This window comes from Lepus europaeus, chromosome 5 (assembly GCF_033115175.1).
Source record: "Lepus europaeus isolate LE1 chromosome 5, mLepTim1.pri, whole genome shotgun sequence".
NCBI classification, from domain to species: domain Eukaryota; kingdom Metazoa; phylum Chordata; class Mammalia; order Lagomorpha; family Leporidae; genus Lepus; species Lepus europaeus.
Window position 1 is genome coordinate 123,411,402 of NC_084831.1, and position 23,485 is coordinate 123,434,886.

At 40.1% G+C, this 23,485-nt stretch overlaps 1 protein-coding gene across 1 annotated transcript in view; it reads left to right on the forward strand.

The window, feature by feature from the left end:
- The first annotated feature begins 264 nt into the window (after nt 1–264).
- LOC133759219 (T-cell surface glycoprotein CD1a-like) overlaps nt 265–23,485 on the forward strand; it is a 40,948-nt gene continuing 17,727 nt past the window's right edge. Inside the window, exons 1-5 of the mRNA XM_062190166.1 lie at nt 265–325; nt 658–924; nt 1,597–1,875; nt 2,070–2,348; nt 2,697–2,787. Of these exons, the coding sequence (XP_062046150.1) occupies nt 265–325; nt 658–924; nt 1,597–1,875; nt 2,070–2,348; nt 2,697–2,787 (977 nt within the window). The remainder of the gene's footprint in view (nt 326–657; nt 925–1,596; nt 1,876–2,069; nt 2,349–2,696; nt 2,788–23,485) is intronic.

The following is a 23,485-nucleotide window of genomic DNA, read 5'->3' on the forward strand; positions in this document are numbered from 1 at the left end:
CATATGAAATAAGGGGTGAACAGTGGAATGGAAGCTGATGACCTCCAGAGACGCTGGGAGCCGGAGAGCAGTCAGAACCAGAAGGGAAATGAGAGACTGAGGAGGAGGCTGAGGGTTTGGGGAAGGAGATTTCCCTGTTGCAGACAGAATTTTGCAGTAGTTTGAAGAAGGAAGTCAGAGTAGAGATATTGTGGATAGTTTGTTCAGAGCAGGTATCAAGGAAGAGCTTCTTTCTGAGAGAAAGAAACAACACCTGCGAACGAAATGCTGTTTCTGTTACTTCCATTGCTAGCAGCCCTGCTACCCAGTGGTGAAGGCAAAGCTGGTAAGAACCCCGGCAACTGCCCAGGAGGTGCAAGAGGGTCCATGTGTATGTGCCTGTGTTTGTGTGTTTATTTAAGGGGTGGTGATTTCCCCAACATATGTCTGGGTAGTAAGATATCCAGTCTGGCTTCATTCTGAGTATGCCTGTCTCTACGTCCTTTTGCTCTTCTGAAGGTTATTAAGGCTTGGAACCCCGTGGCGGGCACACGTCTGCTAAGATAATGATGGCTCTACTTTTCTCTAGACTCTTGAGTTCCCCCACGCTGGTAGCTTTCTTCATCAATTCTCATCTCCAGTGACTTTTTCTCCAATTTGCTCTCTTTTTTGCCACAGGGTTTGAAGACCCCATCTCCTTCTATGTCCTGCAGACCTCGTCTTTTTACAACCGTTCCTGGGTACAGAATCTGGGATCAGGTTGGCTGAGTGACTTGGAGACTCATCGCTGGCAGAGCGACTCTGATGTCATCGCTTTGCTGAGGCCTTGGTCCAGAGGCAACTTCAGCAACAAGGAACTGTTGGAAATCGAAACGATTTTCCATATGCACTACATCAGATTCATTAGGGAAATTCACAGCGTTGCCCGCAATTTGCAGTTTGAATGTAGGTTCAGCTCCCTCACCGGGGCATGGGAAAATGAGTGGCTGGAGGTGTCTGAATGATTATCTGACTTTTCTAGGAAATCGGCTTCACTCTCTTCCAATTCTTACCCCACTCTCCACAGCGTAAAATAGCAATCAAACATTGTTGAGCAAGGGCTGTTAAGTCACACCCTGATTCTTAGAGTTCAAGTATTTTTGCTACCTATGGACGGCTCTCTTGTTACAGGATTCTGCTTTATTACCTTCCCTTACAGGCATCTGTGTCTGTCCTGGCACTGACGTCTAACCAGATTCTTTGACTCCTTAAGTGTGGTTTCTCCCCAGTAACCATTCTATTCATCCTTCTTTGTCTATACATAAATTTTTAACCCACTGCATTCCATTCACTGTCGATTGTTTTAATCTCAAATCTCACACTTAGCTTGTATTGTCCATACCATTCATAGCACCTTCTTTGAGTAGTTTCTGTCCCTCATCAAGCGATTCATGTCTTCTTCACCCGCCAGTTCCCAACAGTTGCCACTTCTCCACACCTCTGATGAACACAAACTGTGTTTCATTCCCTCACACTGCTCAAAATTCTCTCTTCTGCCACCAGTTCTTTTGCTGCTACTCATTCCATCTCCTTGTTTTCCTTCTGACTTTTCTCTAACTCCTAACTCCTCTGCCCCAGATCCCTTTGTCTTGCAGATGGCTGTGGGCTGTGCCCTGCACTCTGGGGAGGTCACAGAAGGCTTCCTGAGGAAAGCCTATCAAGGGTCAGATCTCCTGAGCCTCCAGAACAATTCTTGGGTGCCGTCTCCTCAGGGTGGAAGCAGGGCCCAGCACATCTGCAGACTACTCAATCTATTCGGAGGCCTCAAGGAAACAGTGCACAGGCTCCTCACCGTCACCTGCCCACGCTTCCTCTTCAGCTTACTTGAGGCGGGGAAAGCAGACATCCAGCGCCAAGGTCAGTCCTCCACCTTCTCTCCAAGTATTAATTACTTCCTGATATAATCACACTTTCCAAACAGCCCTTGCAAATTTAGGATAATAAGAAGCAACTCAAAAAGGGGAGAGATGTGTCTTTCTAAAGTCAGTGGAAATATGAAGCCATTCATGTGTTAGCTTTCTTTTCTGAACATTTTTTTCTGTCTTCTACAGTAAGACCCAAGGCCTGGCTCTCCAGTGGCCCCAGCCCTGGGCCTGGCCGCCTGCAGCTGGTGTGTCATGTCTCTGGCTTCTACCCAAAACCTATACAAGTGATGTGGATGCGTGGGGACAAGGAGCAGCTGGGCACTCGGCGTGGTGGTGTCCTGCCCCATGCTGATGGCACCTGGTATCTCCGAGTGACCCTGGAAGTGGTGGCTGGAGAAGCGGATGAGCTGTCTTGTCGGGTGAAACACAGCAGCCTAGAAGGCCAGGAAATGATGCTTTACTGGGGTGAGAAAGACCCAGGGTCCAGGCTGGAAAGGGGAGGAGGCAGTCATCAGGCAGTGCAGGAGAGGCAGCTGAAAATTTAGACTTCAGTGACTCTGAACCCAGAAGGAAGAAAGAAAGTTAATTTGAGGAATAAAAGAGAAAATGAGGGACCTTTAGATCCAGGGGGATATTGGGTATTAGATGAAGGGTCCATCTCTAAAGGGGAGTGAGAGCAGAGATGGAAAGAAGGAAAATTGTGGAGGTGACCTCTCAGCTGACACAGGAATCTCAGGGGAATGCATAAAGCAGGAGTAGATGGGACAAGAGAGGGGATGGGTTGTCAACAGCATTGTCCATCCACATCCACAGAGCACCGCAGCTCCATGGGATTCATCCTCTTGGCAGTGGTGGTGCTCCTGGCTGTGCTGACAGCTCTTGTATTTTGGTTTAGGAAGCGCTGGTGAGTTCTGTTTTCATCTCTCCATCTTTCCTCCCATCTTTGTCTTCCCATCTTTGTGTTTATTTCTCCTCAGTTCTCCATCTGTTCCTGGCTCTCTGCCTCTTTCTCGTAGTTCTCGCCTCCACCCTGTGCAGAGTGGCTTCCATCTCTCTTTTCAATGGTTCTTTCAGGACACACCGTGGGGCTCCGTGCAGTGAGAATCTCCTCTTGCAGTGAGAACCCAGGAACATGGGCTTGGCGTTCACCTGAACACGACCTGCTGATGACGTCCACTCTGCTTCTCTTGTGAAACCTAGGTTGTTTTCATTTATTTCTGCTTAGTGATCAGTTGTCAGTATAAGCTAAATATAACTTCACAAGATTGTAGTTCTCAAATACGGTACATTTTTGTACCTTATTATAAAGAAAATTGAAAGTGTGTCACTATATATAATAAAAGAAAGATAAGAAAGGAATGAGGAGAAAGTGGAAAAAAGTGAGTGAGGGAGGGTAGGGTGGGAAGTCTCATTATGCTCTTAAAATGCATATATGAAATACATAAAATCTGTTCCCTTTAGAGAAATTATAAAAATAAAATTAAATAAAATAGATTTGTAGTTTTGACCTGGATTCTGGGCTTTCAAAATTTGCATTTTTACTCTGAATAGAATGGGGTCCTAACAATCATGTGTTTAGTCATTAATGGGTTAGTGAGTTCATTTAAATCAAATGTCACTTCTCAAAAGCCTTCCCTGATTCACCGGCAGTAGTCAGTCTCACTCTGGTCTGAACTGCCACACCCCCACTGTACTGTACTAGGTTTATTCTTTACTCCCTATCCTTTATTACATTATTTAGATCATTTTGCCCTTGAATCTAGCATCTCCCTGAGAGCAAAGTATGTATCTTTGCAACACAGGTGTCACTGGTGAGGTATCTTGTCTACATGTCATGTTTTCTCAATAAAAATTTGTATTGAATGTAAGCCAACTTTGTAGTCTTTTCCCCTGATTTCTCTATAGTTGTTGGGACATTTGAAGTTCCTCTTCTTAAAAGACTTCTCACTTGGCCAAGGAATATACACCTTCCTAGCTATACAGTCTGTTCTCTGAGTTTCTGAGTAGAAACACATTATTCAAAAAGATTTATTTATTTATTTTGGAAGTCAGAGTTAAGTAGAGTGATGGAGAGACAGACAGACAGAATTCAGAGTTACATAGAGAAATGGAGAGATGATGAGGCAGATCTTCCACCTGCTAGTTCACTCAGGAGATGTCTGCAATAGCAAGCATCGGGCCAGGCTGAAGCCTAGAGCCAGGAGCCCCATCCGGGTCTCCCACATACATGGCAGGGGCCCAAACAGTTGGGCCATCTTCCATTAGCCTGGAGCCTGATTGGAATTGAAGCAGCTGGGAGGCCTGGAAGAAGCTCCTGGCTCCTGGCTTTGGATCAGCCCAGCTCCGGCCAGTGTGGCCTTTTGGGGAGTGAATAAGTAAATGGAAGATTCTCTCTCTCTCTCTCTCCCTCTTTCTCTCTCTCTCTCTCTGCCTCTCCTTCTCTGTAACTCTGACTTTCAAATTATTAATTAATTAATTTAAAAAATGAAACTCTGGAATCAAGCTTTTTGCTGGGGGGGGGGGGTGGTTCCCTAGGGGGCACGCAAATAAATACCTAAACCGTAGCCCACCTTAAATGATAAAGTGAGTCAAGAGAATTATGGCCAGACTTCATTTATTTTAAGATTCATAAACTAATTATATAAATACTTCTTTGGAACATATTGAGACTGAAGTAGGGCAGGATGAATACCAAGATCAATGCCATATTGTGGACTTGGAAATTTTGCCTAACTTTGATTCTACAGTTTATTGTTTTCATGGTTTATTGTGTCTTTCTTAATTTTTTAGTACAGGAATTTATTTGAGTTACATTTGGGGAAAGTGACTTGGCCCTAATTTATTTACAGAACTAGAAAAAGGGGGCCCAGGACAAGAGCAGTATCCAGAGACAACAGCACAGGTGGTAGCAGCTACACAAAAGGAAAATTGGGAAAATGAAGTTGTGATGAGAGAACAAGAGGTGAGAAGTATGGGATGAGGGAGAGCAAGCAGTGTGATCACTGCAGTCTTTATACTTGGAACAAATATTTTGGTTCCAATCAAGTCAGATTTTCATCCACCGACCCAAATGCACAGAATAGTCATTGATCCAGATGTTGCAGTCAAAATAAAGATGACTTAAGATTTAACAGATTAAAGATACACAAGGAAAAAGTAAAAATGTTTTTGGTTAGTTAACTGCACCCAGAGCTGTAGGTCTAAGGTAATCATGGGAATTCATTATTAACAGTGTTATGTGCTTAATGATGGATAGGTAATCCACAATTAATACAAATCATCATGTCAATACCACTTGCCCTTCACTAGAGTAATGGTTCAGGGATATGCATCTGTTCTGGGCTGGGTCAATTTACATGAAATCTAATTCTTGTATTTGATGGTAAGGGAATGAGAAGCCTTCACGGATGATACAAGATGGGGCCTGAAGTAAATTTCTTAGCCTCAGGAAAGTAAAATTGTGGAAGAAATGATCAGGGCAAGAAGGCAGAGACAGTAGATCCAGAGAAGAGTTCAGAATAAACTGTACCAGAATATGAATAACCTCTTGATTTCTCAGTAGCATAAAAAATAATTTCCTTTATTATCTCAGACAATCAATATATGTTTTTCTTCCCTTCCTGGTAACTTAAATCATTGTATCTGATATATGTGGTACCAGGGATCTTGCCAGGGTTTCATTCTTGGTTGCAGCATCCTTCTTTATTTTCATTTTCTTCCTTCTCTCGCCCTGAGATTTGTTATTTCTTAAACATTGGCTGAATTCTATCAGAGTTTTAAAGAATAACTAATTCCAATTCTTCTCAAGCTATTCAAAACAATTGAAAGAGAGTGAATCCTCCCAAACTCCTATGAGGCCAGAATAACCTTAATTCCTAAACCAGAAAAAAGATACAACAGAGAAAGACAACTATAGACCAGTGTTCTTGATAAACACAGATGCAAAAATCCTCAACAAAATACTAACTAAATATGTCCAAGAACACATCAGAAAGATCATTCACTTGGACCAAGTGGGATTTACCCTGGTGTGCAATGATGGTTCAACATTTGCAAATTAGTAAAGGTGACACATCACACTAACAAACTGAAGAGTAAAAACCAATAGACACAGAGAAATCATTTGACAAAATACAACATCCTTTCATGATGAAAAACTTAAGCAAATTGGATATAGAAGGAACATTCCTCAACACAATCAAGGTAATTTATGACTAACTCACAGCCAGCATCTTATTGAGTGGGGAAAATTTGGAAGCATTTCCATTAAGATCTAGAACCAGACCAGGATGCCCATTTTTATGACTGCTATTCCAAAGTTTTAGTCAGAGCCATTAGGCAAGAAAAAGAAATCAAAGAGATACAACCCTATACCTTGTGCGGTTGTGTGAATGCAGCCTGTTGAAATCCTTGCTTAGTATATACTAAGTTGATCTTCAATATATGAAGGTAATAGAAAATGAAACTCGATAAAGGGCAGGATGGGAGAGGGAGAGAGAGAAGGGAGGGCCACGGGAGGGAGGGAGGTTGGGGAGGGGAAGCCACAACAATACAAAAGTTGCACTTTGTAAATTCACATTTATGAAATAAAAAACAAACAAAAAAAATAGATACAGATTGGAAAGGAAGAAGTCAAACTATCCCTATTTGCAGATGACATGATTCTCTATATGAGGGAACCAAAAGACTCCATTAAGCAATTGTTGGAATTCATAAAAGAGTTTGGTAAAGTGGTAGGATATGAAATTAGCACACAAAACTCAGTAGCTGTTTTATACACGGACAATGCCATAGCTGGGAAAGAACTTCTAAGACCTATCTTATTCACAACAGCTATAAAAATTTAAAAAATAAATTAAACTGGGATGGTGAAACATCTCTATGATGAAAATTACGAAATGTTAATTTTTTCATCTTTGAACTTAAGGTATGAATGGTTTATGTCATATGTTTACAATATTAGAACACTCTGCATGTGTTTTTTTCTTACTCTTAGCTGTGAGTTTTCTATGTTCTGATATTTTCTGTTACTTGCTTTCATCTTTATCTTTCAGTTTAAATGTCTCCATTTAGCATTTCTTGTAAGTTGTTTCTAAAGGTGAAAAATTCCCTCAGCTTTTCTTTTCTTATAGCTTTTCTGGGAAAGCCTTTATTTCTGTCTTATGTGAAGGATGTCTTTGCTGAGTGTGGTATTCTTGGCTGGTGGTTTTTTCTCTTAGGTGTTTTGAAAATTTTCTTCCGCTCATTCTGTGCCCATAAAGTTTCTACTGAGAAGTCTGCATTCTGGATAATTGGGACTTATTTTTGTGTTATTTGCTCTCTTTTGCTTGCCAATTTGAGAATCCTCTATTTTTTTTAAAGATTTATTTATTTATTTGAAAGTCAGAGTTACACATAGAGAGGAGCGGCAGAGAGGGAGAGGCAGAGAGAGAGAGGAGTCCTCCAACTGATGGTTCACTCCCCAACTGGTAGCAACGGGCTGAGCTGCACCAATCTGAAGCCAGGAGCCAGGAGCCTCCTCTGGGTCTCCCACATGAGTGCAGGGGCCCAAGCACTTGGGCTATCTTCCACTGCTTTCCCAGGCCACAGCAGAGAGCCGGATCAGAAATGGAGCAGACAGGTCTCATATCGGAGCCCATATGGGATGATGGCACCTCAGGCCAGGGCGTTAACCTACTGGCCACAGCACTGGCCCCAAGAGAATCTTCTGTTTTTAATTTTGAATAGCTTTATTATAAAAATTCCTTGGGTAAACTTGGCTGGGTTGACTCTGATAAAGTTGTATGTTCCTGTACCTAGATAGGCATTTCTTTCTCCAGATTTTGGAATTCTTTTGTTATTATCTCTTTGAATGTATTTTGTACTCATTTGGCATTTTCAAGTCCCTTTGAATCCTAATAATGCAGATATTTTCTCTTCATGCTATCTCAAAGTTCTTGTTAGCTTTGTTCAATCCTACTGGTTCTTTTCTTTTTTTCTTTTTCAGCTGTGTACTTTCAAATAGCCTCTCTTCAAGTTCTTTCTTTGATTTTTTCTATTATTGATGCCTTCCAACATATTTTTAGTATCATTTAATGTAGTTTTAAATTGAATGAATCTGTTTGATTTTATTATTTCCATCTCTCTATCCATTTTCTCTGTTAGGATATTAAATCATTTCTCTGTATTCTCTTGAAGTTCTATCAATTTCCTTAAAACGTTTTGAAATATTCATCTGAGAGCTTCAAAATATTAGTTCCTAGGTGACTGTTTTATGGCATTGTATTTTGTTCTTTAAGTGAGGTCATGATTCTCTGAGAAGATGATAAATGCAGTCCAAGGCACCCAGCTTTGTAACAACCTGGGTCATGTCTGAGGCCCACATTCTCCATCAGACATTGTGATGTCACAGAGGTGCACTCCAGGCTTGCCTTAGATGGGCAGTGACATGGGCCAAACTGAGTGCATCTCACCAGAGTACAGATATATGTCTGATATATTGATCATCTTGAGTTCAGTCTGTGAGTACTGGGTTGGGAATAGAGGACTTTGGGATTTATCAGGTGCTGGGTCTCAGGGAAGTGCACTAGGCTCTGAGCTCTAAGGCATGGACCTAGTCTCCCAAGCCTGCCTCCTCCACTCTGGCTGCTGATTCTTTGGGGTGGGAATGTGGAGGCTGCCTGATTATGAAATCTCCAAATACTTGTTCTGCAGGTACAGGCCTCGGGCAAGGTACAGGGGAGTTCTTTCTGACTTGATTTATTTTTTTCTTGGTAAGCCTGCTACTGTGATTCAGATTCTTCTGCCACCACATGGGAGATTTTCCTATCCAAACTACTTTCCCCAGAGTTGAGGGAGGATTGGAGCTCCAAACATTTTCCTTCCTGTTTTCTTCAATGCACCTTCTCTTATTAATCTAATACAATGAGGGATTGTGGTATCACGCATTTCTGTAGCTCTTGTGAAGGTAGATTAGTGCGTGAATATTGTTCGAACTGATGTCTCTATGGGGAGGTTGTCAACAGATTGTGTTACTCAACCACCATATTGGAGTCTGCTCTCTATCATGTTTGTAACTTAATTTTGTGTACTTTCCAGTTGAAGGATTTATTCTCTTTAATTACATATATATGTATATGTATATATAAATATATAAATTCTCCCTGTTAGAGTATTAAATAATTTCTGTGTCCTCTTGAATTTTGTTGAGTTTCCTCAAAACACCAGCATTGTAAACTTCATTCGAACATTCGTAGATGCTTGCTCTTGATATTTAATGATGTAAGACATAATTTGTGTATGGAAGAAGGATTAATTAAAATAATCTGACTTTCGTTGTGGCTGTCCTTCCAGAAATTTGAAGCAGTTTTATTTTCTTTAAATTTTCTCTGAATCTGTTGACAGATCTGCTATTTCTGTGCCAGATAACACCCCAAAGTGGTATTTTTTTCCTTCTAGGTCTACCATTAACTTTTCTTTTTCTACTTCTGTCCTATAGCATTCACCAAGCTCAGATTTGTCTTAAATCCACAGTTGGTATTGTTGTTCAGAGAGAGCTGGGAAATGCCTGAAAAGGGATAATCCACCCATACAAGACTCATCTTGAGACAGAGATGAGCTCACACTACTAGCCTTGTGTTCACTGATGCCATGATTCTAATTTATACCTGAAAGACACAGTCCATCATGACTCATGTGGCCTAAGGGTAAGACTGAAGCCCACTCTGTTATAGTTTGTCTGCTTCTGAGTTGGAGTAGTACACAATGCCATTCTTACCATCCAGTCATAGGTGATTCTGTCTGGGGTTTTAGACTTTTTGTTTGTGGCTACAGAAAACAACTTGATATGGAAACATGTCCAGCTCCTCTTTCTATAGGTACTGTCCTGAGGAGAATGTCTTTTAGAATACCCTGATTATTGGGTATTTACTGCTTGTTATTGAATCCGAAAACAATCCTGTGGTTTCTTTCTGTCTACCCAAAGTTATAGGAGGAGATAGAGGTACCCCTTCAGCTGCCCAAGCAGGCAATACTTGGGGCATACCTGGTTCTCACAGTCATTAGGCCCTGTGCAGTCTTGGCGGTGCAGGTCCTTGTGAAGCTGTCAGTGATATATGTCAAGACAAGTCCTCAGCAGGGTGCAGGTTCTCCCCTAATATGGTGCAAGTCTAGAGACTGCCCACAGGCACTTGCGTAGGGTCAGGCATCATTAGGATCTTCCAAGTGTGAAGCTTTATCAGCCCAGCATTGTGTTGCAAGCCCCAGTCCCATGACTCCATTTATGTCTTAATGAGATTTCAGGAAGAGTGATTATGGGAGCCACTGGGCACCCAGCCTGGCAACAATCTGTGTCACATCTGGACCTCAGTCACTGAACTCTGTGATGTTCCAGATTCTTTCCAGGTCCACCGGAGCACCTGAATGATGGACAGGAATGATTCCTCTCATGAGTGCACAGCCCTTTGCCTGATACTAAGCATGTTTACAGCTGCTTTCTTGGAGAACTAGCCTAAGGTTAGAGGAATTTGGGCTTTATCAGGACTGGGTCTTAGCTTAGTGTCTGAGCTCTGAGCTCCAAGGTAAGATCCTAAGCTTCCTCTCTTGCAATACTGTGTAGAGGCTGGAATCTTCTTCCATTTGTTGAATGGATTCATGGGATCATTTGCAGAAATATTCTGGTCCTATAGCACTCATATATTCAGTCTGGAGGTGTGTCCTAGCTCTGTTAACACAGAATTTTAACACAGTGAGATAGGTACTTGGATTCAATTCCTTCTCTCCCCCCTAAGTGGGAGGCATCTCCTTCATGTTGACCCCATTTGGAGCTGGGGAGGTCTGTTGCAGGCAACTGTTTCATTTCTACTTTTTTTGTTGTGGGTTTCTTATTATTACACTAAAAGGAGGCACTGTGGTCTCACACCTGGCTTCTCTAACTCTTGTGATGGTGACTTGGCATGTGGTTAGCTGTTCTCCTTGTGGTCTCTGGAGGAGATGCTCACTGAATCATCCTATTCTTTAGCCATCTTGCTTCTTTCTTCAGCCTGTGTTTCCCAACTTTACTATATACTAAGATATTCTCTACACAATCTCTGAAAACTGTTCCTGCCTTTCTCTGTTCTGGGCCTTATCAACCTCAGGTAATATAATTGCTGCGCTCTCTGATCTCCTGTTGTTCATTCCTGTTGATTTCTTAAGCAGACTCAACCACAGGGGTTCACATTGAGGGAACAAAAGCTTCATCTGAATAGCAATAACTTCTTCTTAGGAAGAACTGAGATCACAGCTATAAGTTTTATGCAAGTTTGCTATTGGGCTTGATATGGGTGCTAGTTCTAGTCCTGGCTGCTGCACTTCTACTGCACCTCCCTGCTAATGTGCCTGGGAAAAGCAGTGGAACATGACCCAAATGCTTGGGCCCCTGCATCTGTGTGGGGACCCAGAAGAATTTCCAGGCTCCTGGCTTCAGCCTTGCCTAGCCTTGGTCATTGTGGCCATTTGGGGAAAGAGGAAGTGGATAGAAGAATGCTCTCTCTTTCTAACTCTGTCTTTAAAATAAATAAGATAAATCTTTGAATTTAGAAAAGCTTCAGCATCTTTTTTAGCACTTAAAAATTTTAAAACTATGGTTCATAAAACCAAGTTCATGTTTCATGAACAAAGAGAAGAAAGGAGCTCTAAGCCTGCAATAATATACTAATGCTAAAATGGGGAAATGATCATTAACTTGAATGAATACACATTGTAAACATGCATTGAGATGGTATACTTTTACCTCTATATACATAATTATTGTTAATAAAACATTTAAAATATTTGATGTCCTAAGGCCCACAAAACTTCTAGTATCTCAGATATAATTTCAAAATAGCTATCTAATTCTAAAAGCAATTTAAAATTTCTTTAAACATGCATTTAATATTAAAGTATATCAGCAGTGACATAGAAATAGAACCCAGGGATATATATGCCCAATAAGGAAGATGAAGCCAAGAATAAAACTAATGAATAACAAGTGTCATGAATCAGCTATAGTGATTAAACTTGGGTTGTGAGTCACTAGCATCATAACATGGTTAGAAGAGGCTGAGCTACATATTCCTATGTGTAGAAGATACAGACAATAATTTGTTTGGAAGTAGAGCTATTCCTGGTCCTGAGGCCACAAGGACATTTCTCTCATTTAGTGTTATGGAAATGATTTGATGTAAAGACAATGTTCTCAGAAAAGTTTTCACCAAAAAATTTTACAAGGTTCATATGCCCATCTGTTATTAAACAGCTAAAAGTAAGATGATTGTGTCAGCTGACAGTAAAAATTGGGAAAAGCAGCTCTAAGCCAAACAGTAGGACTTGGTCTAGGTGTGTGCCTGTCTGAAATTCTGGAAAACTCAGTGGTAGACTTTTTATGTTATTTATAAGCATGAATAGACTCCAAATCTCCCAGGAATATTGTTTACATTGAACTAACTTCCATCAATTTTGAGCAGCCACAGAGATTTTTATGCTATGTACCCTGTCATATGCCGCATATAAATGACACCTTATTTTCTTATAAATGCAGGGCAGTAACTTTGTGTTAATTTGAATAATTAAGTCTTATTTATCTAATCATTTGATAACATAGGTTGAAATTGACAACAGGGAATTTCTTGTGACATTTGGAGGTCTACTCAAGGCTGTGATTTGAATCTGATGTTTTGTTGTCAACAGGTGACAGCATTGGGGGAGCACCAGGGATCTTCTAGAGATATCAACTTGGTTTTTTCTAAGGCAGAGACGCTGGCTGGCCTAATTACAACTCATCTATCCGAATCTATGACCAATCCTACATCAAAGAATGGATTAGGGACATATTTGTGAGTAGTTGGTCCAAGTATTCATGTTTGCAGATGACATGATGTTATGCTTGAAAAACCTAAACACCTGACCAAAAAGCTGTTAAAGCTGGTGGCAAACCAATTCAGCAAATTGCAAGTTACAAAATCAACATGTAAAAACAGTAGCTTTTTATACACTAATGATGAACTCACTGAAAAAGGAATCAAGAAATAAACCCCATTCACTATAGCCACAAAAAAATCAAATATTTAGGAATAAATTTAACCAAAGAAGTGAAAGATCTCTACAATAAAAGTTATAAAACACTGATGCCAGAAATTATCAAGTACACAAAAATGGAAAGATATTCCTTGCTCATGGATTGGAAGAATTAACATTATTAAAAGGTTTATATGACATAAAACAATCCACAGTTTCAATGCAATCTCTCTAAAAATAACAAATCCTCTACAGAATTAGCAAAAAAATCTCCAAGTTCATATGGAATCCCAAAAGATGCAGAATAGCCAAAGCTATGCTGAATAACAGCACCACCAACAAAAATCAAAATTGAGGGATCACAATATTTGACTTTAATGCATCCTAAAATGCTGCAGTAATTGAAACATCATGCTGCTTGCATAAAAACTGACATATGGATCAATGGAACAGTCTAGAGAGCCCATAAATTTATCCATGTCCTTTTGACTTTTAACAAACGTGCCCAAATCATTTATTGGAGAAGGGATAATTTCTTCAATAAATGCTGCTGGTAAAAACTGGATGTATATTTGTAAAAGAATGAAATGAGATCCCTACCCTTCACCATACACAAAAGTCAACTCAACATGGACCAAAGACCTAAATTTAAAACCTGAGACTATGAAGCTACTGGAAGATAATGTAGAGAAAATAATTCAAGACATTCATGTAGGTGATGGATTCTTGGACAAGACCCCAAAGCACAGGAAAAAGCAAAACTAGCCAAATGAGAGTATATCAATCTCAGAAGTTTCTATATATCAATGGAAGCTATTAGTAGAGTGAAAACACAACCAACAGAATGGGAAAATTAATTTCAAGCTACCTGACAAAGGATTAATATTTAGAGCATATCAGCAACTCAAGTAACTCAATAGTATGAACCAACCAATCCAGTGAAAAATAGGCAATGGACTTCAATAGACAGTTCTCAAAAGAAGAAATACAAATGGTCAACAAATATATGAACAAAAGGGCTCAATACCACTAGTCATCAGGGCAATGAAAACCAAAACCATAGTGAAATGTCACCTTACACTTCTCAGAATTGCCATTATCCAATTACAGAGAGTAAAAAATGGTGGCATGAATGTAGAGAAAGGGGAAGTTTTATACACTTTTGATGGGAATGTAAATTAGTGGAGCCACTGTGGAAAATAGTGTGCACATTTCTTAAAATCTAGAATTACATTTGTCATATGATATAGCAAATCCACTATAGGGTATATACCCAAAGCACATAAATGCATTTCATCGGAGATACCTGCACCACCTTGTTAATAGCATCAGTATTCATAATAGCCAAAGAATGGATTCAAACATGGTGTCCTTAAACAGGTGAATGAATAAAGAAAATGTGCTAAGTCAAAAAAAAAAAAAAAGCAAAATCATGAGATTTTTTTATTATATTTCTAGCCAGCTGTAAGTGGTTTTATTTGGTGTTGTTAGACTAAATTCATCAAGAGTGTAGCAGAACTCTTTCAAACTGTACTTTCACTCAGTAGTAACAAGGGAGGTGGTCTCAAGGTTACCTCAGGACACATGTGGATCCTGTCATCATTGGGAACTAATTCTTGACAATATTCTGGGTAGCACAAGTGTTGGCTTCCCTTTCTAGTTCATAATTTCTCTCTCTTTCTTTCCCAGATTTTTCTGTCTTGTGATTTCAATATATATGGGTATAAATAATTCTATGATTATAGCTTATCCAGTATAATTCTGTCATTTGTATTTTTTATTTTTGTTTCTTTGTTTATTTCCTTCTTTCTAATGCAATAAAAGGGTTCTGTGTAGTTCATATATTTACCCACACAACCTGATGGTGAAGCACTAAGGTCATATGTTAGGCTTCAAAATTTGGCCAAGGTACTGTGCAGCATTTATAATTAATAGATAGGGAGTTTAGGAGGGATCAGAAATGAGATAGGAGACCCAGGGAACTCAGACAAAAGATGAGAGGAAGTAACATGAGAACAGGGAGAAGTGAGAAATGATTAGAAGGACCAGGAGAAGAAAGGGAAAGACTAGGTAAGCAGGAGTGAATAGGAACCTAGATCTAGTCAAAGAATGTTAAAGGTGAAATAGCATTAAAGACAGCAAATTCTTCCAGTCCAATATTTCACAGAGAAGCACTGCTGTTCCTAGTACCTCGTCCATCTGGGAATTTATTTCAGCCCTGATGCCGGGACCCTGCCACTGTGGTAGATGTCACAGGGACGAGGGCACAGGCTAGAGATAGGGGGATAGGGGGAGTGGGCAACTCCAGGAAGAGCTGAAGGTGAAATGTAAGGCACTGAATGAAGCACATAGCTATGGGAGACAGGGAGGTAGGTCTGGTAGGGAAGCAGCCAGAGGAAGAGGATTCTGCTAGTGGAAAAGGGATGGTAGCACAGTGTGAAACTCTGGAGTGGTGATCTGCCATTAGGGTCTGGGGAGAGCGTGCTCTCTCTCAGGGGAGTGTTAGATGGGAACCCAGAAAAAGTTGCACTTGAGGATACCCACGACTTCAGCAGCAATATGGGCAGGAAGAGGAAGTCTGGGGAAGCTGGTGACACAGGAGGACTGTGGGGGTTCCTCCTGGATAACTGAGATCACACACACACCAGCTATTCTTTTTGCATATTTTGTGTCTAAAAGGCCAGTATTACCATGTCCTTCATTCCCCATTGCATTTCATACAAGTTCAGATTCTTGAATCCATAATTATAAGTGTTCATCAGTACAGAGAGTCTGACAGTTTCTATTCATACATAGCACCTTCTCTCACTTTCTAGGCATTGATATACATCAGCCTGTGCATCTCAGATTGATATGCTTAGGAATTTGGATTATTTGTCATGAAAGCATTTGAAATAGTTTAAGCATGAGACTGACACAATCAGATTGTCACTTCAAGTAGCAATTCTGAAGCACAGAATTCAATACAGAAAGATGATGGAGGTTATGAAGCACAGCTCATGATTGTGGCAATAGTCTAGGTCAGATAAGACAAAGGCAGAACTATCTGTGAGGTTAGATAGGAAAAGCTAGATTTTAGGACTATGGAGAAGGAGTATTGGTGACTGTGGGGAGCAACAGGTGGGTGAACTTCTCTAGTTCTCTGGGTGATGAATGGGCATTCCCAAGCAGGTGGTGGAGGTTGTGTAATCTATTCTTCTACTTCACAGAGGAAGTTCCCCTAAACAATTTATTTTCTTTTTTTTTTTCTTCTTCTTCTTCTTCTTTTTTTTTTTTTTGACAGGCAGAGTGGACAGTGAGAGAGAGAGACAGAGAGAAAGGTATTCCTTTTTGCCGTTGGTTCACCCTCCAATGGCCGCTGCGGCCAGCGCATCTCGCTGATCCAAAGCCAGGAGCCAGGCGCTTCTCCTAGTCTCCCATGTGGGTTCAGGGCCCAAGGACCTGGGCCATCCTCCACTGCACTCCTGGGCCATAGCAGAGAGCTGGCCTGGAAGAGGGGCAACCGGGACAGAATCCGGCGCCCCGACCAGGACTAGAACCCAGTGTGCCGGCGTCTCAAGGCAGAGGATTAGCCTGTTAAGCCACGGCGCCGGCCACAATTTCTTTTCTTATCCCTCCTTCTTTCCTAGGGGAATGGAATCAATTATCTCCTGGGTGAATCTAGGTGAGAAACTGGGCATGTCTTTCTCGGTACCTTCTGTCTACACTTTGCCCCTGGAGCAATGTTGTTCTCGGAAGCATGAGTTTCTGTCCTTGGTCTGCCTCAACTCTCCAAGGAACAGCTTTGCAAGGTGGTGTTGGGCTTAGTATTTGCAATCAAGTGAGTGGATTTTTATTCTTGGGCTCATGCAACAACATACAGTAGACTGCATGACTTGAGAAACTGGAATTTATTTTGTCACCGATCTGGAAGCAAAAGATTCAGGATAAAGGTTCTGGAAGATTTAATTTCTGATTAGGGCTTTCTATTTGTAGTGTAGATAGCTGCTTTCTTTCTTTTCAAAGATTTATTTATTTGAAAGCAGAACTACAGAGAGAGAGAAAGAGACAGGGACAGGGAGAAAATGTTCCATTCACTAGTTCACACCCAAATTTCCACAGTGGTCAGCAGTGGGCCAGGCTGGAGGCAGGAGCCAGGAGCTTCAGCCAGGTCTCCAGTGTGGGTGGGTGACATCTAGGCCATCTTTGGCTGCTTTTTCCAGACCATTAGCAGGGAGCTTGATTGGAAGCATAGAAACTGGGATGTGAACTGACACTCATATGGGATGCCAATGTCACAGGTGGAAGCTTTAGTGGCTAAACCACAGTGCTGCCCCAGTAGCTGCCTTTTTGATTTTTTTTTACATGGCCTTTTCTTGTAGTTGTATTTAGAGTTAGAGATATAAATAGAAATACAGGGAGGGGGAGAGAGAAAGAAGAGTAATTTGGTGTCTCTTCTTATAAGGACACCAATCCTCTTAGATTAGGGACCCACCAAAGTGACATCATTTAACTTTAATTACTTTCTTAGTGGCCACAAAACAATCTCATTTTGGGCTAAGACTTCAACATATTAGCATATTCTTTCATTGATTTTTTGTAAATTTCATTGTAGAAATTTTTTGTATTCTCAGTTAAATTTATGCCAAGATATTTACAAAGTATTTACATTTTTGTAACTATTGTGAATGAGAGTGGTCTCACAAGATCTTTCTCAGCCAGGTCATTGTTTGAGTATAATAATACTATTGACTTTTGTTTGTGGACATGCTACAAAGTTATGCTACAACTTTGCTGACTTCTATTGTCAGTTATAATAGTCTCTTTTTTCAAATTTTACTTAATGAATATAAACTTCATGTGTTTCTTAAGTACAATTTTAGGAATATAGTGATTCTTCTCATCATGCCCTCCCTCCCACCCCTCTTCTTCCTCCTTCTCCTATTCTCAGTCTTATTTTATACTAAGATCTATTTTTAATTAACTCTATGCACAGAGGATTGAATCTATAGTAATTAAAGAGTTCATCAATTTATATGATAAAAGAAAAAAGAGTAAAAGAAAAATATGAATAAAAAAAGAAACTATTTCTCAACAGTCAAGATAGGGCTGCTCAAAGTCATTTCATCTCCAAGTTAATTTCACTTTTTTTTTCTTTTGAGAAACTTAATTAACTTTAAAGAAGCACCCAAGAGAGAAACATCTTTTGGGAGCACTTAGACATAACTGTAGCTTATGAGACAAAATAATATCCTTCACTTAATACATTAGGAGAAAGTAAGTCTTTGGGATCAAGTTTGGCCGTTAATTAAAGAAACACCTAAGAAAATAAGCAATGAGACATAAGTATATCCTCCACCTATACACTAAAATGGAATAAATCTTTGAAAACAAGTTTTATTGCTAACTATCCTAATATAACTCTTTCAGAGCTGAGGACCTGCATGGGGTGTTAGTGCACAGTTATTCCTTTTATTAATTTGACAATCAAAACTCTTTTGTATGACCTCAGTGATCACCTGGGGCTCTTGACATGAGCTGCCTAGACTATTGAAGCCTTTTGAATCCACAGACTTGGTCAGCATTTAGACAAGACCATCAGCAAAGTTGGGATTCTTTTCTCTATAGAGAAAAGTGCATCCTTCTTTGATGTCCACTTCTTTCCACTGGGGTCTCTCCCATAGAGGTCCTTTATGTAGGAAAATTTTTGCCACAGTGTCTTGGCTTTCCATGCCTGAAATGCTCCTGTGGGCTTTTTAGCCAGATCAGAACGCGTTAAAGGCTGATTCTGAGATCAGAGTGCTACTTAAAGTGATTGTCATTCTATGAGTCTGCTGTGTATACTGCTTCCCATATGGGAGCCCATGCTCCTTTATAAATTCTATTATTAGTATTGAACACTTAATCCTATTTATATGATCACTTTAACACTTAATCCTATCTATATGATCATTTTAATACTTAATACTATCCATATGATCATTTTAACAGTTAAAATGCTATTTTTACCATCAGGCTTAAGATGATTTGGGGTCCCATGGCAAGTTTTTAAACTGTACCCTTAGAATTAAGTCTGTAGGCATGTAAAAAGAATTATACAGCTTTGCAGTTACAAACTTCATGCACTCTTCCCAATGTGCCCACCTTCCCACCCACATTCCCAACCCTCTTCCCCCTCCCTCTCTTATTCCCACTCTTATTTTTTACTAGGATTTTCAATTACCTTTATATATAAATGATTATCTTTAATCATTAAACAAAAAGTTCACCAAATTATAAGAGTAAAAAAATGAAAAGAAAACTGTTTCTTAACATTCAAGACAAGGGATGTTCAGAGTCTTTACTTCTCAAAGTGTCAATTTCACTTCTACAGATTTCCTTTTAGGTACTCTACTAGTTATCCTGGGTCAGAGAGAATATATAGTATTTGTCCCTTTGGGACTGGTTTGTTTCACTAAGTATGGTGTTTTCCAGATTATCCATTTTGCTACAAATGACCAGATTTCATTTTTTAAATGCTGTGTAATATTCCATGGTGTGTATATCATAATTTCTTTATCCAGTCTTTGATTGACAGATATTTGGGTTGATTCCATGTCTTAGCTATTGTGAACTGAGCTGCAATAAACGTGGGGGTACAGATGACTCTGATAGGTCTATATTCAAATTTCAGAGATCTCTTCATAATGTCTTCCCTAGTGGCTTTACCAGCTTGCATTCCTACCAACAGTGGATTAGGGTACCTTTTTCTCAAACCCTCACCAGCATTTGTTATTTGTTGATTTCTGTATGAAAGCCATTCTAACGGGGTGAGGTAAAACCTCATCATGGTTTTGATTTGCATTTCCCTGATGGCTAGTGATCCTGAGCATTTTTTTTTTATGTTTTGATGATATTGATTCTTCCAATGCATGAACATGCTATGCCACAACATCAGCCCCACATGTTTTTTCTCATATGTTTGCCCATCAGTAAGTGTTTGTGTGTGTGTGTGTGTGTGTATAAAATGATGTATGGGTTTCACATTATCTTTATGTTGTCATTTATAAGTGTCATCAATGATTTATGCCCCTTAATTACCAGTTTATCCTTCTTCCCTCTTTTCATTATCTGTATCATGGTTTTCACTGTTTGACATTAGTATATCCCTCTGTAGCTTAAATGTATGAATTATATGTATATACTTATAAATACATAAAATTTACATGTGAAGTGACTATGAAAAATGTTACAAACCATTCGATATATGTGTGTTCTTGGAGCTTTTATTATAGACCACTAGATTATTTGAAATTCTTTAAAATAAAAAGACAAAATTATCAAAAATTAAAATAAATATGTATTTTATTATTGTGTTATCAACATATTCTTTCATATAAGATTTCAAATGTTTTAATATATTTTATGCCTAAAACACATTTATCTAGCTATCTCTCTAGACATGTTTCAAAAACTGACCTATATAAATAAAATATTTTTTATTTTTTAATCGTTTATTGTGGTAAGGTATACATAACATTTACAATTTTTACCATTTTAACCATATGATTCTGTGGCATTAAAACTTGTTGTTGTACCACCCATGTTAATTTTTACATATGTAAAATGTATAATTCAGTTGAGACTTGTAATAATATTGGGGAATTTTTAGATGTTATAATTACAATGGAACTGTGGCAACACACAGACACCGCTGAAAGACATAGTAGTATAGAGGAACGAAATCAAACCTGTGGTATCTGAAGTCCCAGTCCCTTGGTCAGGGGAATTCCCTGGTGCAGGGAAAAGCATGAGCAAGTAGCCACAGAAGACCCAATAGTAGGATTCTCTGATGTGGGTCATATTAGCTAGAGAGGAATCAAGTCACCATACATCACCAATTCAGAAAGTACAGCTCCCTGGAAAATTCTTGGCATTTTTGCTTCAAAGAAGGAACTCACACTGTCTATTCCCCAAACCCTCAGAGCACTGTCTATGGCAGTGTGGCAAAGGAGTCACTGGCACAATACATACTGTGTTAGGAGATGGAACACCTTGCCATTTTCTTCCTAGGGGCCCTAAGAACATTCCTGTATTCTAGCAAGGCAGACTGAGCCCCACATATCCAAGTGTGTCCAGTAGAGCAGGGCAACACCAGCCCCAAGCCACACAGTGCTCTGCTCCTTAGAAGACAGTGTGAGAACGGCAGTTGGGATACCTAGCCTCTATGACACTGGCAGTAGGGAGACCCAACCCTAAGATTAGAGGTCATTCCTCTCCAAAAATCCTCCCATTCCCTCACAACTTAAATTGCTGTGGCCAGTACCTGTGTACATGGGATGTTAGCCAGGGTTTCTGTGCACCTACCCAGTCTGAATGCAGAGGCTCAGAGCTCTCTGCACATTAGGGATGGCTCTTGCATTAGAGTCTGAATGTGCAATAGGGAGTGTGCCTGCATTCTGGATGTTGCACACATTTGTCTGGGTAAATCACTGGGATCATGTACTCTGTGAACAGTGAGCCAGTCTGCTCCCCATGGCACAGAAAAGGGCTTCAGACTTAACTCAAGGATGATTTCCTCTGGTCCTTCCCACTCACCGTAGCCAGAATGGCTGCACTGTGCTCATCCTGGGTATTACTCTTGACTTCTGTGACTCCCTCGAACAGCTGCTAGAATTGTCTAGTCCCACCCAGTATAGTTTCTGGAGGTTCTGGTTTGGTTCTTTTGTACCCTTCCAACTAGGAATATGGAATTGGCATCTTTACACCACTCCAATGCATCACATCACACTTTCTTGCTGGTGTGTCTGGTCCAGAGTTTCTGTGCTCATGTGGTTCAGGGCTCCTGCCCCTATAATAGAAATTGCCATGTGTATTGAAGCTTCTGCTCACTTGTGACTTGAGTCTCAGGTTTCTGCACCCAACCCAGCCCTAGACACAGCTTGTTGCCTGTTACAGAGCCAAGATCATTCCTACAAATCCAGTCACTCTCAGATAATGTCTGTAGGATCTGCCTCCTGCACAAAACACAAGTGCTACTCTTGGAGCTCTGGAATTGCTTGGTGGTTATGAGTCTGTGACCATCCTGTTTTTAGAGCCAGCACTGATGTCACAATTCCAGCTCCAACCAACATGTGAAAAACAGTAGCTTTTTGCTCCCTATTTGTATACAGGCTGAGAGTCTATGTGCCAGGTACAGTCATGGCACCAGCAAGACTTGATATCAACACTTGAGTAGCTCTTCATTCCAGTTTCTTCCTTGGAACATGGCATGGGACCAGCGTAAAAGGAAACTCACTGTCTAGAATGAGCCACGGGTACAACCTAGAGCCACACTATGACTTCCATAGCTACAATAACAATAAAGATTACTCCCTATACCTTTATTATTGTATGTTTCCTCTGGTTTGTGGTAACTCATTTACAGAATACAAAAGTGAATGTATATGAGCAAAATTGACATTTTGTGATTTGATTATTGTTTATAGCCTTTGTCTATACTCTTGAGGAACAGTGGTTTTTCTTCTTACTACTTGTTAAATTATTCATTTACAGGAAGGATAAGCTTGTGGTTATAAGTCATTGTAAAAATTAAAAGAAAAACAAGATGAAAGAGGGATGGAGGAGTGGGAATTAGGAAGTGAGAGGGTAGGGTGAGAAGTATCATTATTTTATTAAAACTATAAACCATTATACATAGTGAAATAAACCAGTTCCCGGCTCTTCTTCCCTGGCCTCTTGCCAGGATGTAGCCCTACATCTCCAGGGCACATGGCCTTCGGGCCATGTGCTCCAGGCTTCCTGGCCTAGATGCTCATCCACTTGGCTGGTTCCTAGTGCTTGGTTACAAAGTAATTTAACTATGGGCAGTTCTACATCTGCTCTTTTGGAGACTCCCTGAAAGATCTATACTTAATAATTGGGAGACCTTTCAACTAGATCGGATTAAGGGATTATAGCTAATACAATGTATCCATGTAAAATGCTTAAGAATAATTAAGCTCGTGAAGAGCTGTGTCTGTTTTTATTTTCTCAGGTCCTGCAGAGAGACTGTAAAGCTGTATAACTCTGCAATCATTCTTATGGAGTTACTTCTAAGGGTACAGTTTAAAATTTGCTATGGGATTGCAAACCCCTTTAGGCTAGATGGTAATGTTAACACCTTAAGTTTTAAAGCAATTATATAGGTGGGATTAAGTGCTTATTACTAATAGTGGTAAAATTAAAGAGGAGTAAATGCTCCAAAATGGGAAGCAGTCTGTACGACAGACTCATAGAGTGGCAATGGCTTTAAGCAGCACTCAGTGACTTCAAGATCAACCCTAAAGGCACTCCGGTCTGACTGGAAAGCCCAGAAGAGCATTTCAGGTGTGAAAAGCCAGGACACTCATGGAAAAAGTGTCCCTACCTGGAGAACGTCCTTAGGTGAGACCCCAGTGGAAAAGAGTGGTCGTCAAAGGATGTACTTTTTTCCGGAGCGGGGAGAAAATTTCCACTTTGCTTATGGCCTGTCTGAATATTGATGGAGTTTGCAGAACTCAGAAGGCTTCCATGGCCTAGGCAGCTCATGTCAAGAGCCTCGGGTGATCACTGACGTCACATGTAAGAGTGTTAATTGTTAAATTAAC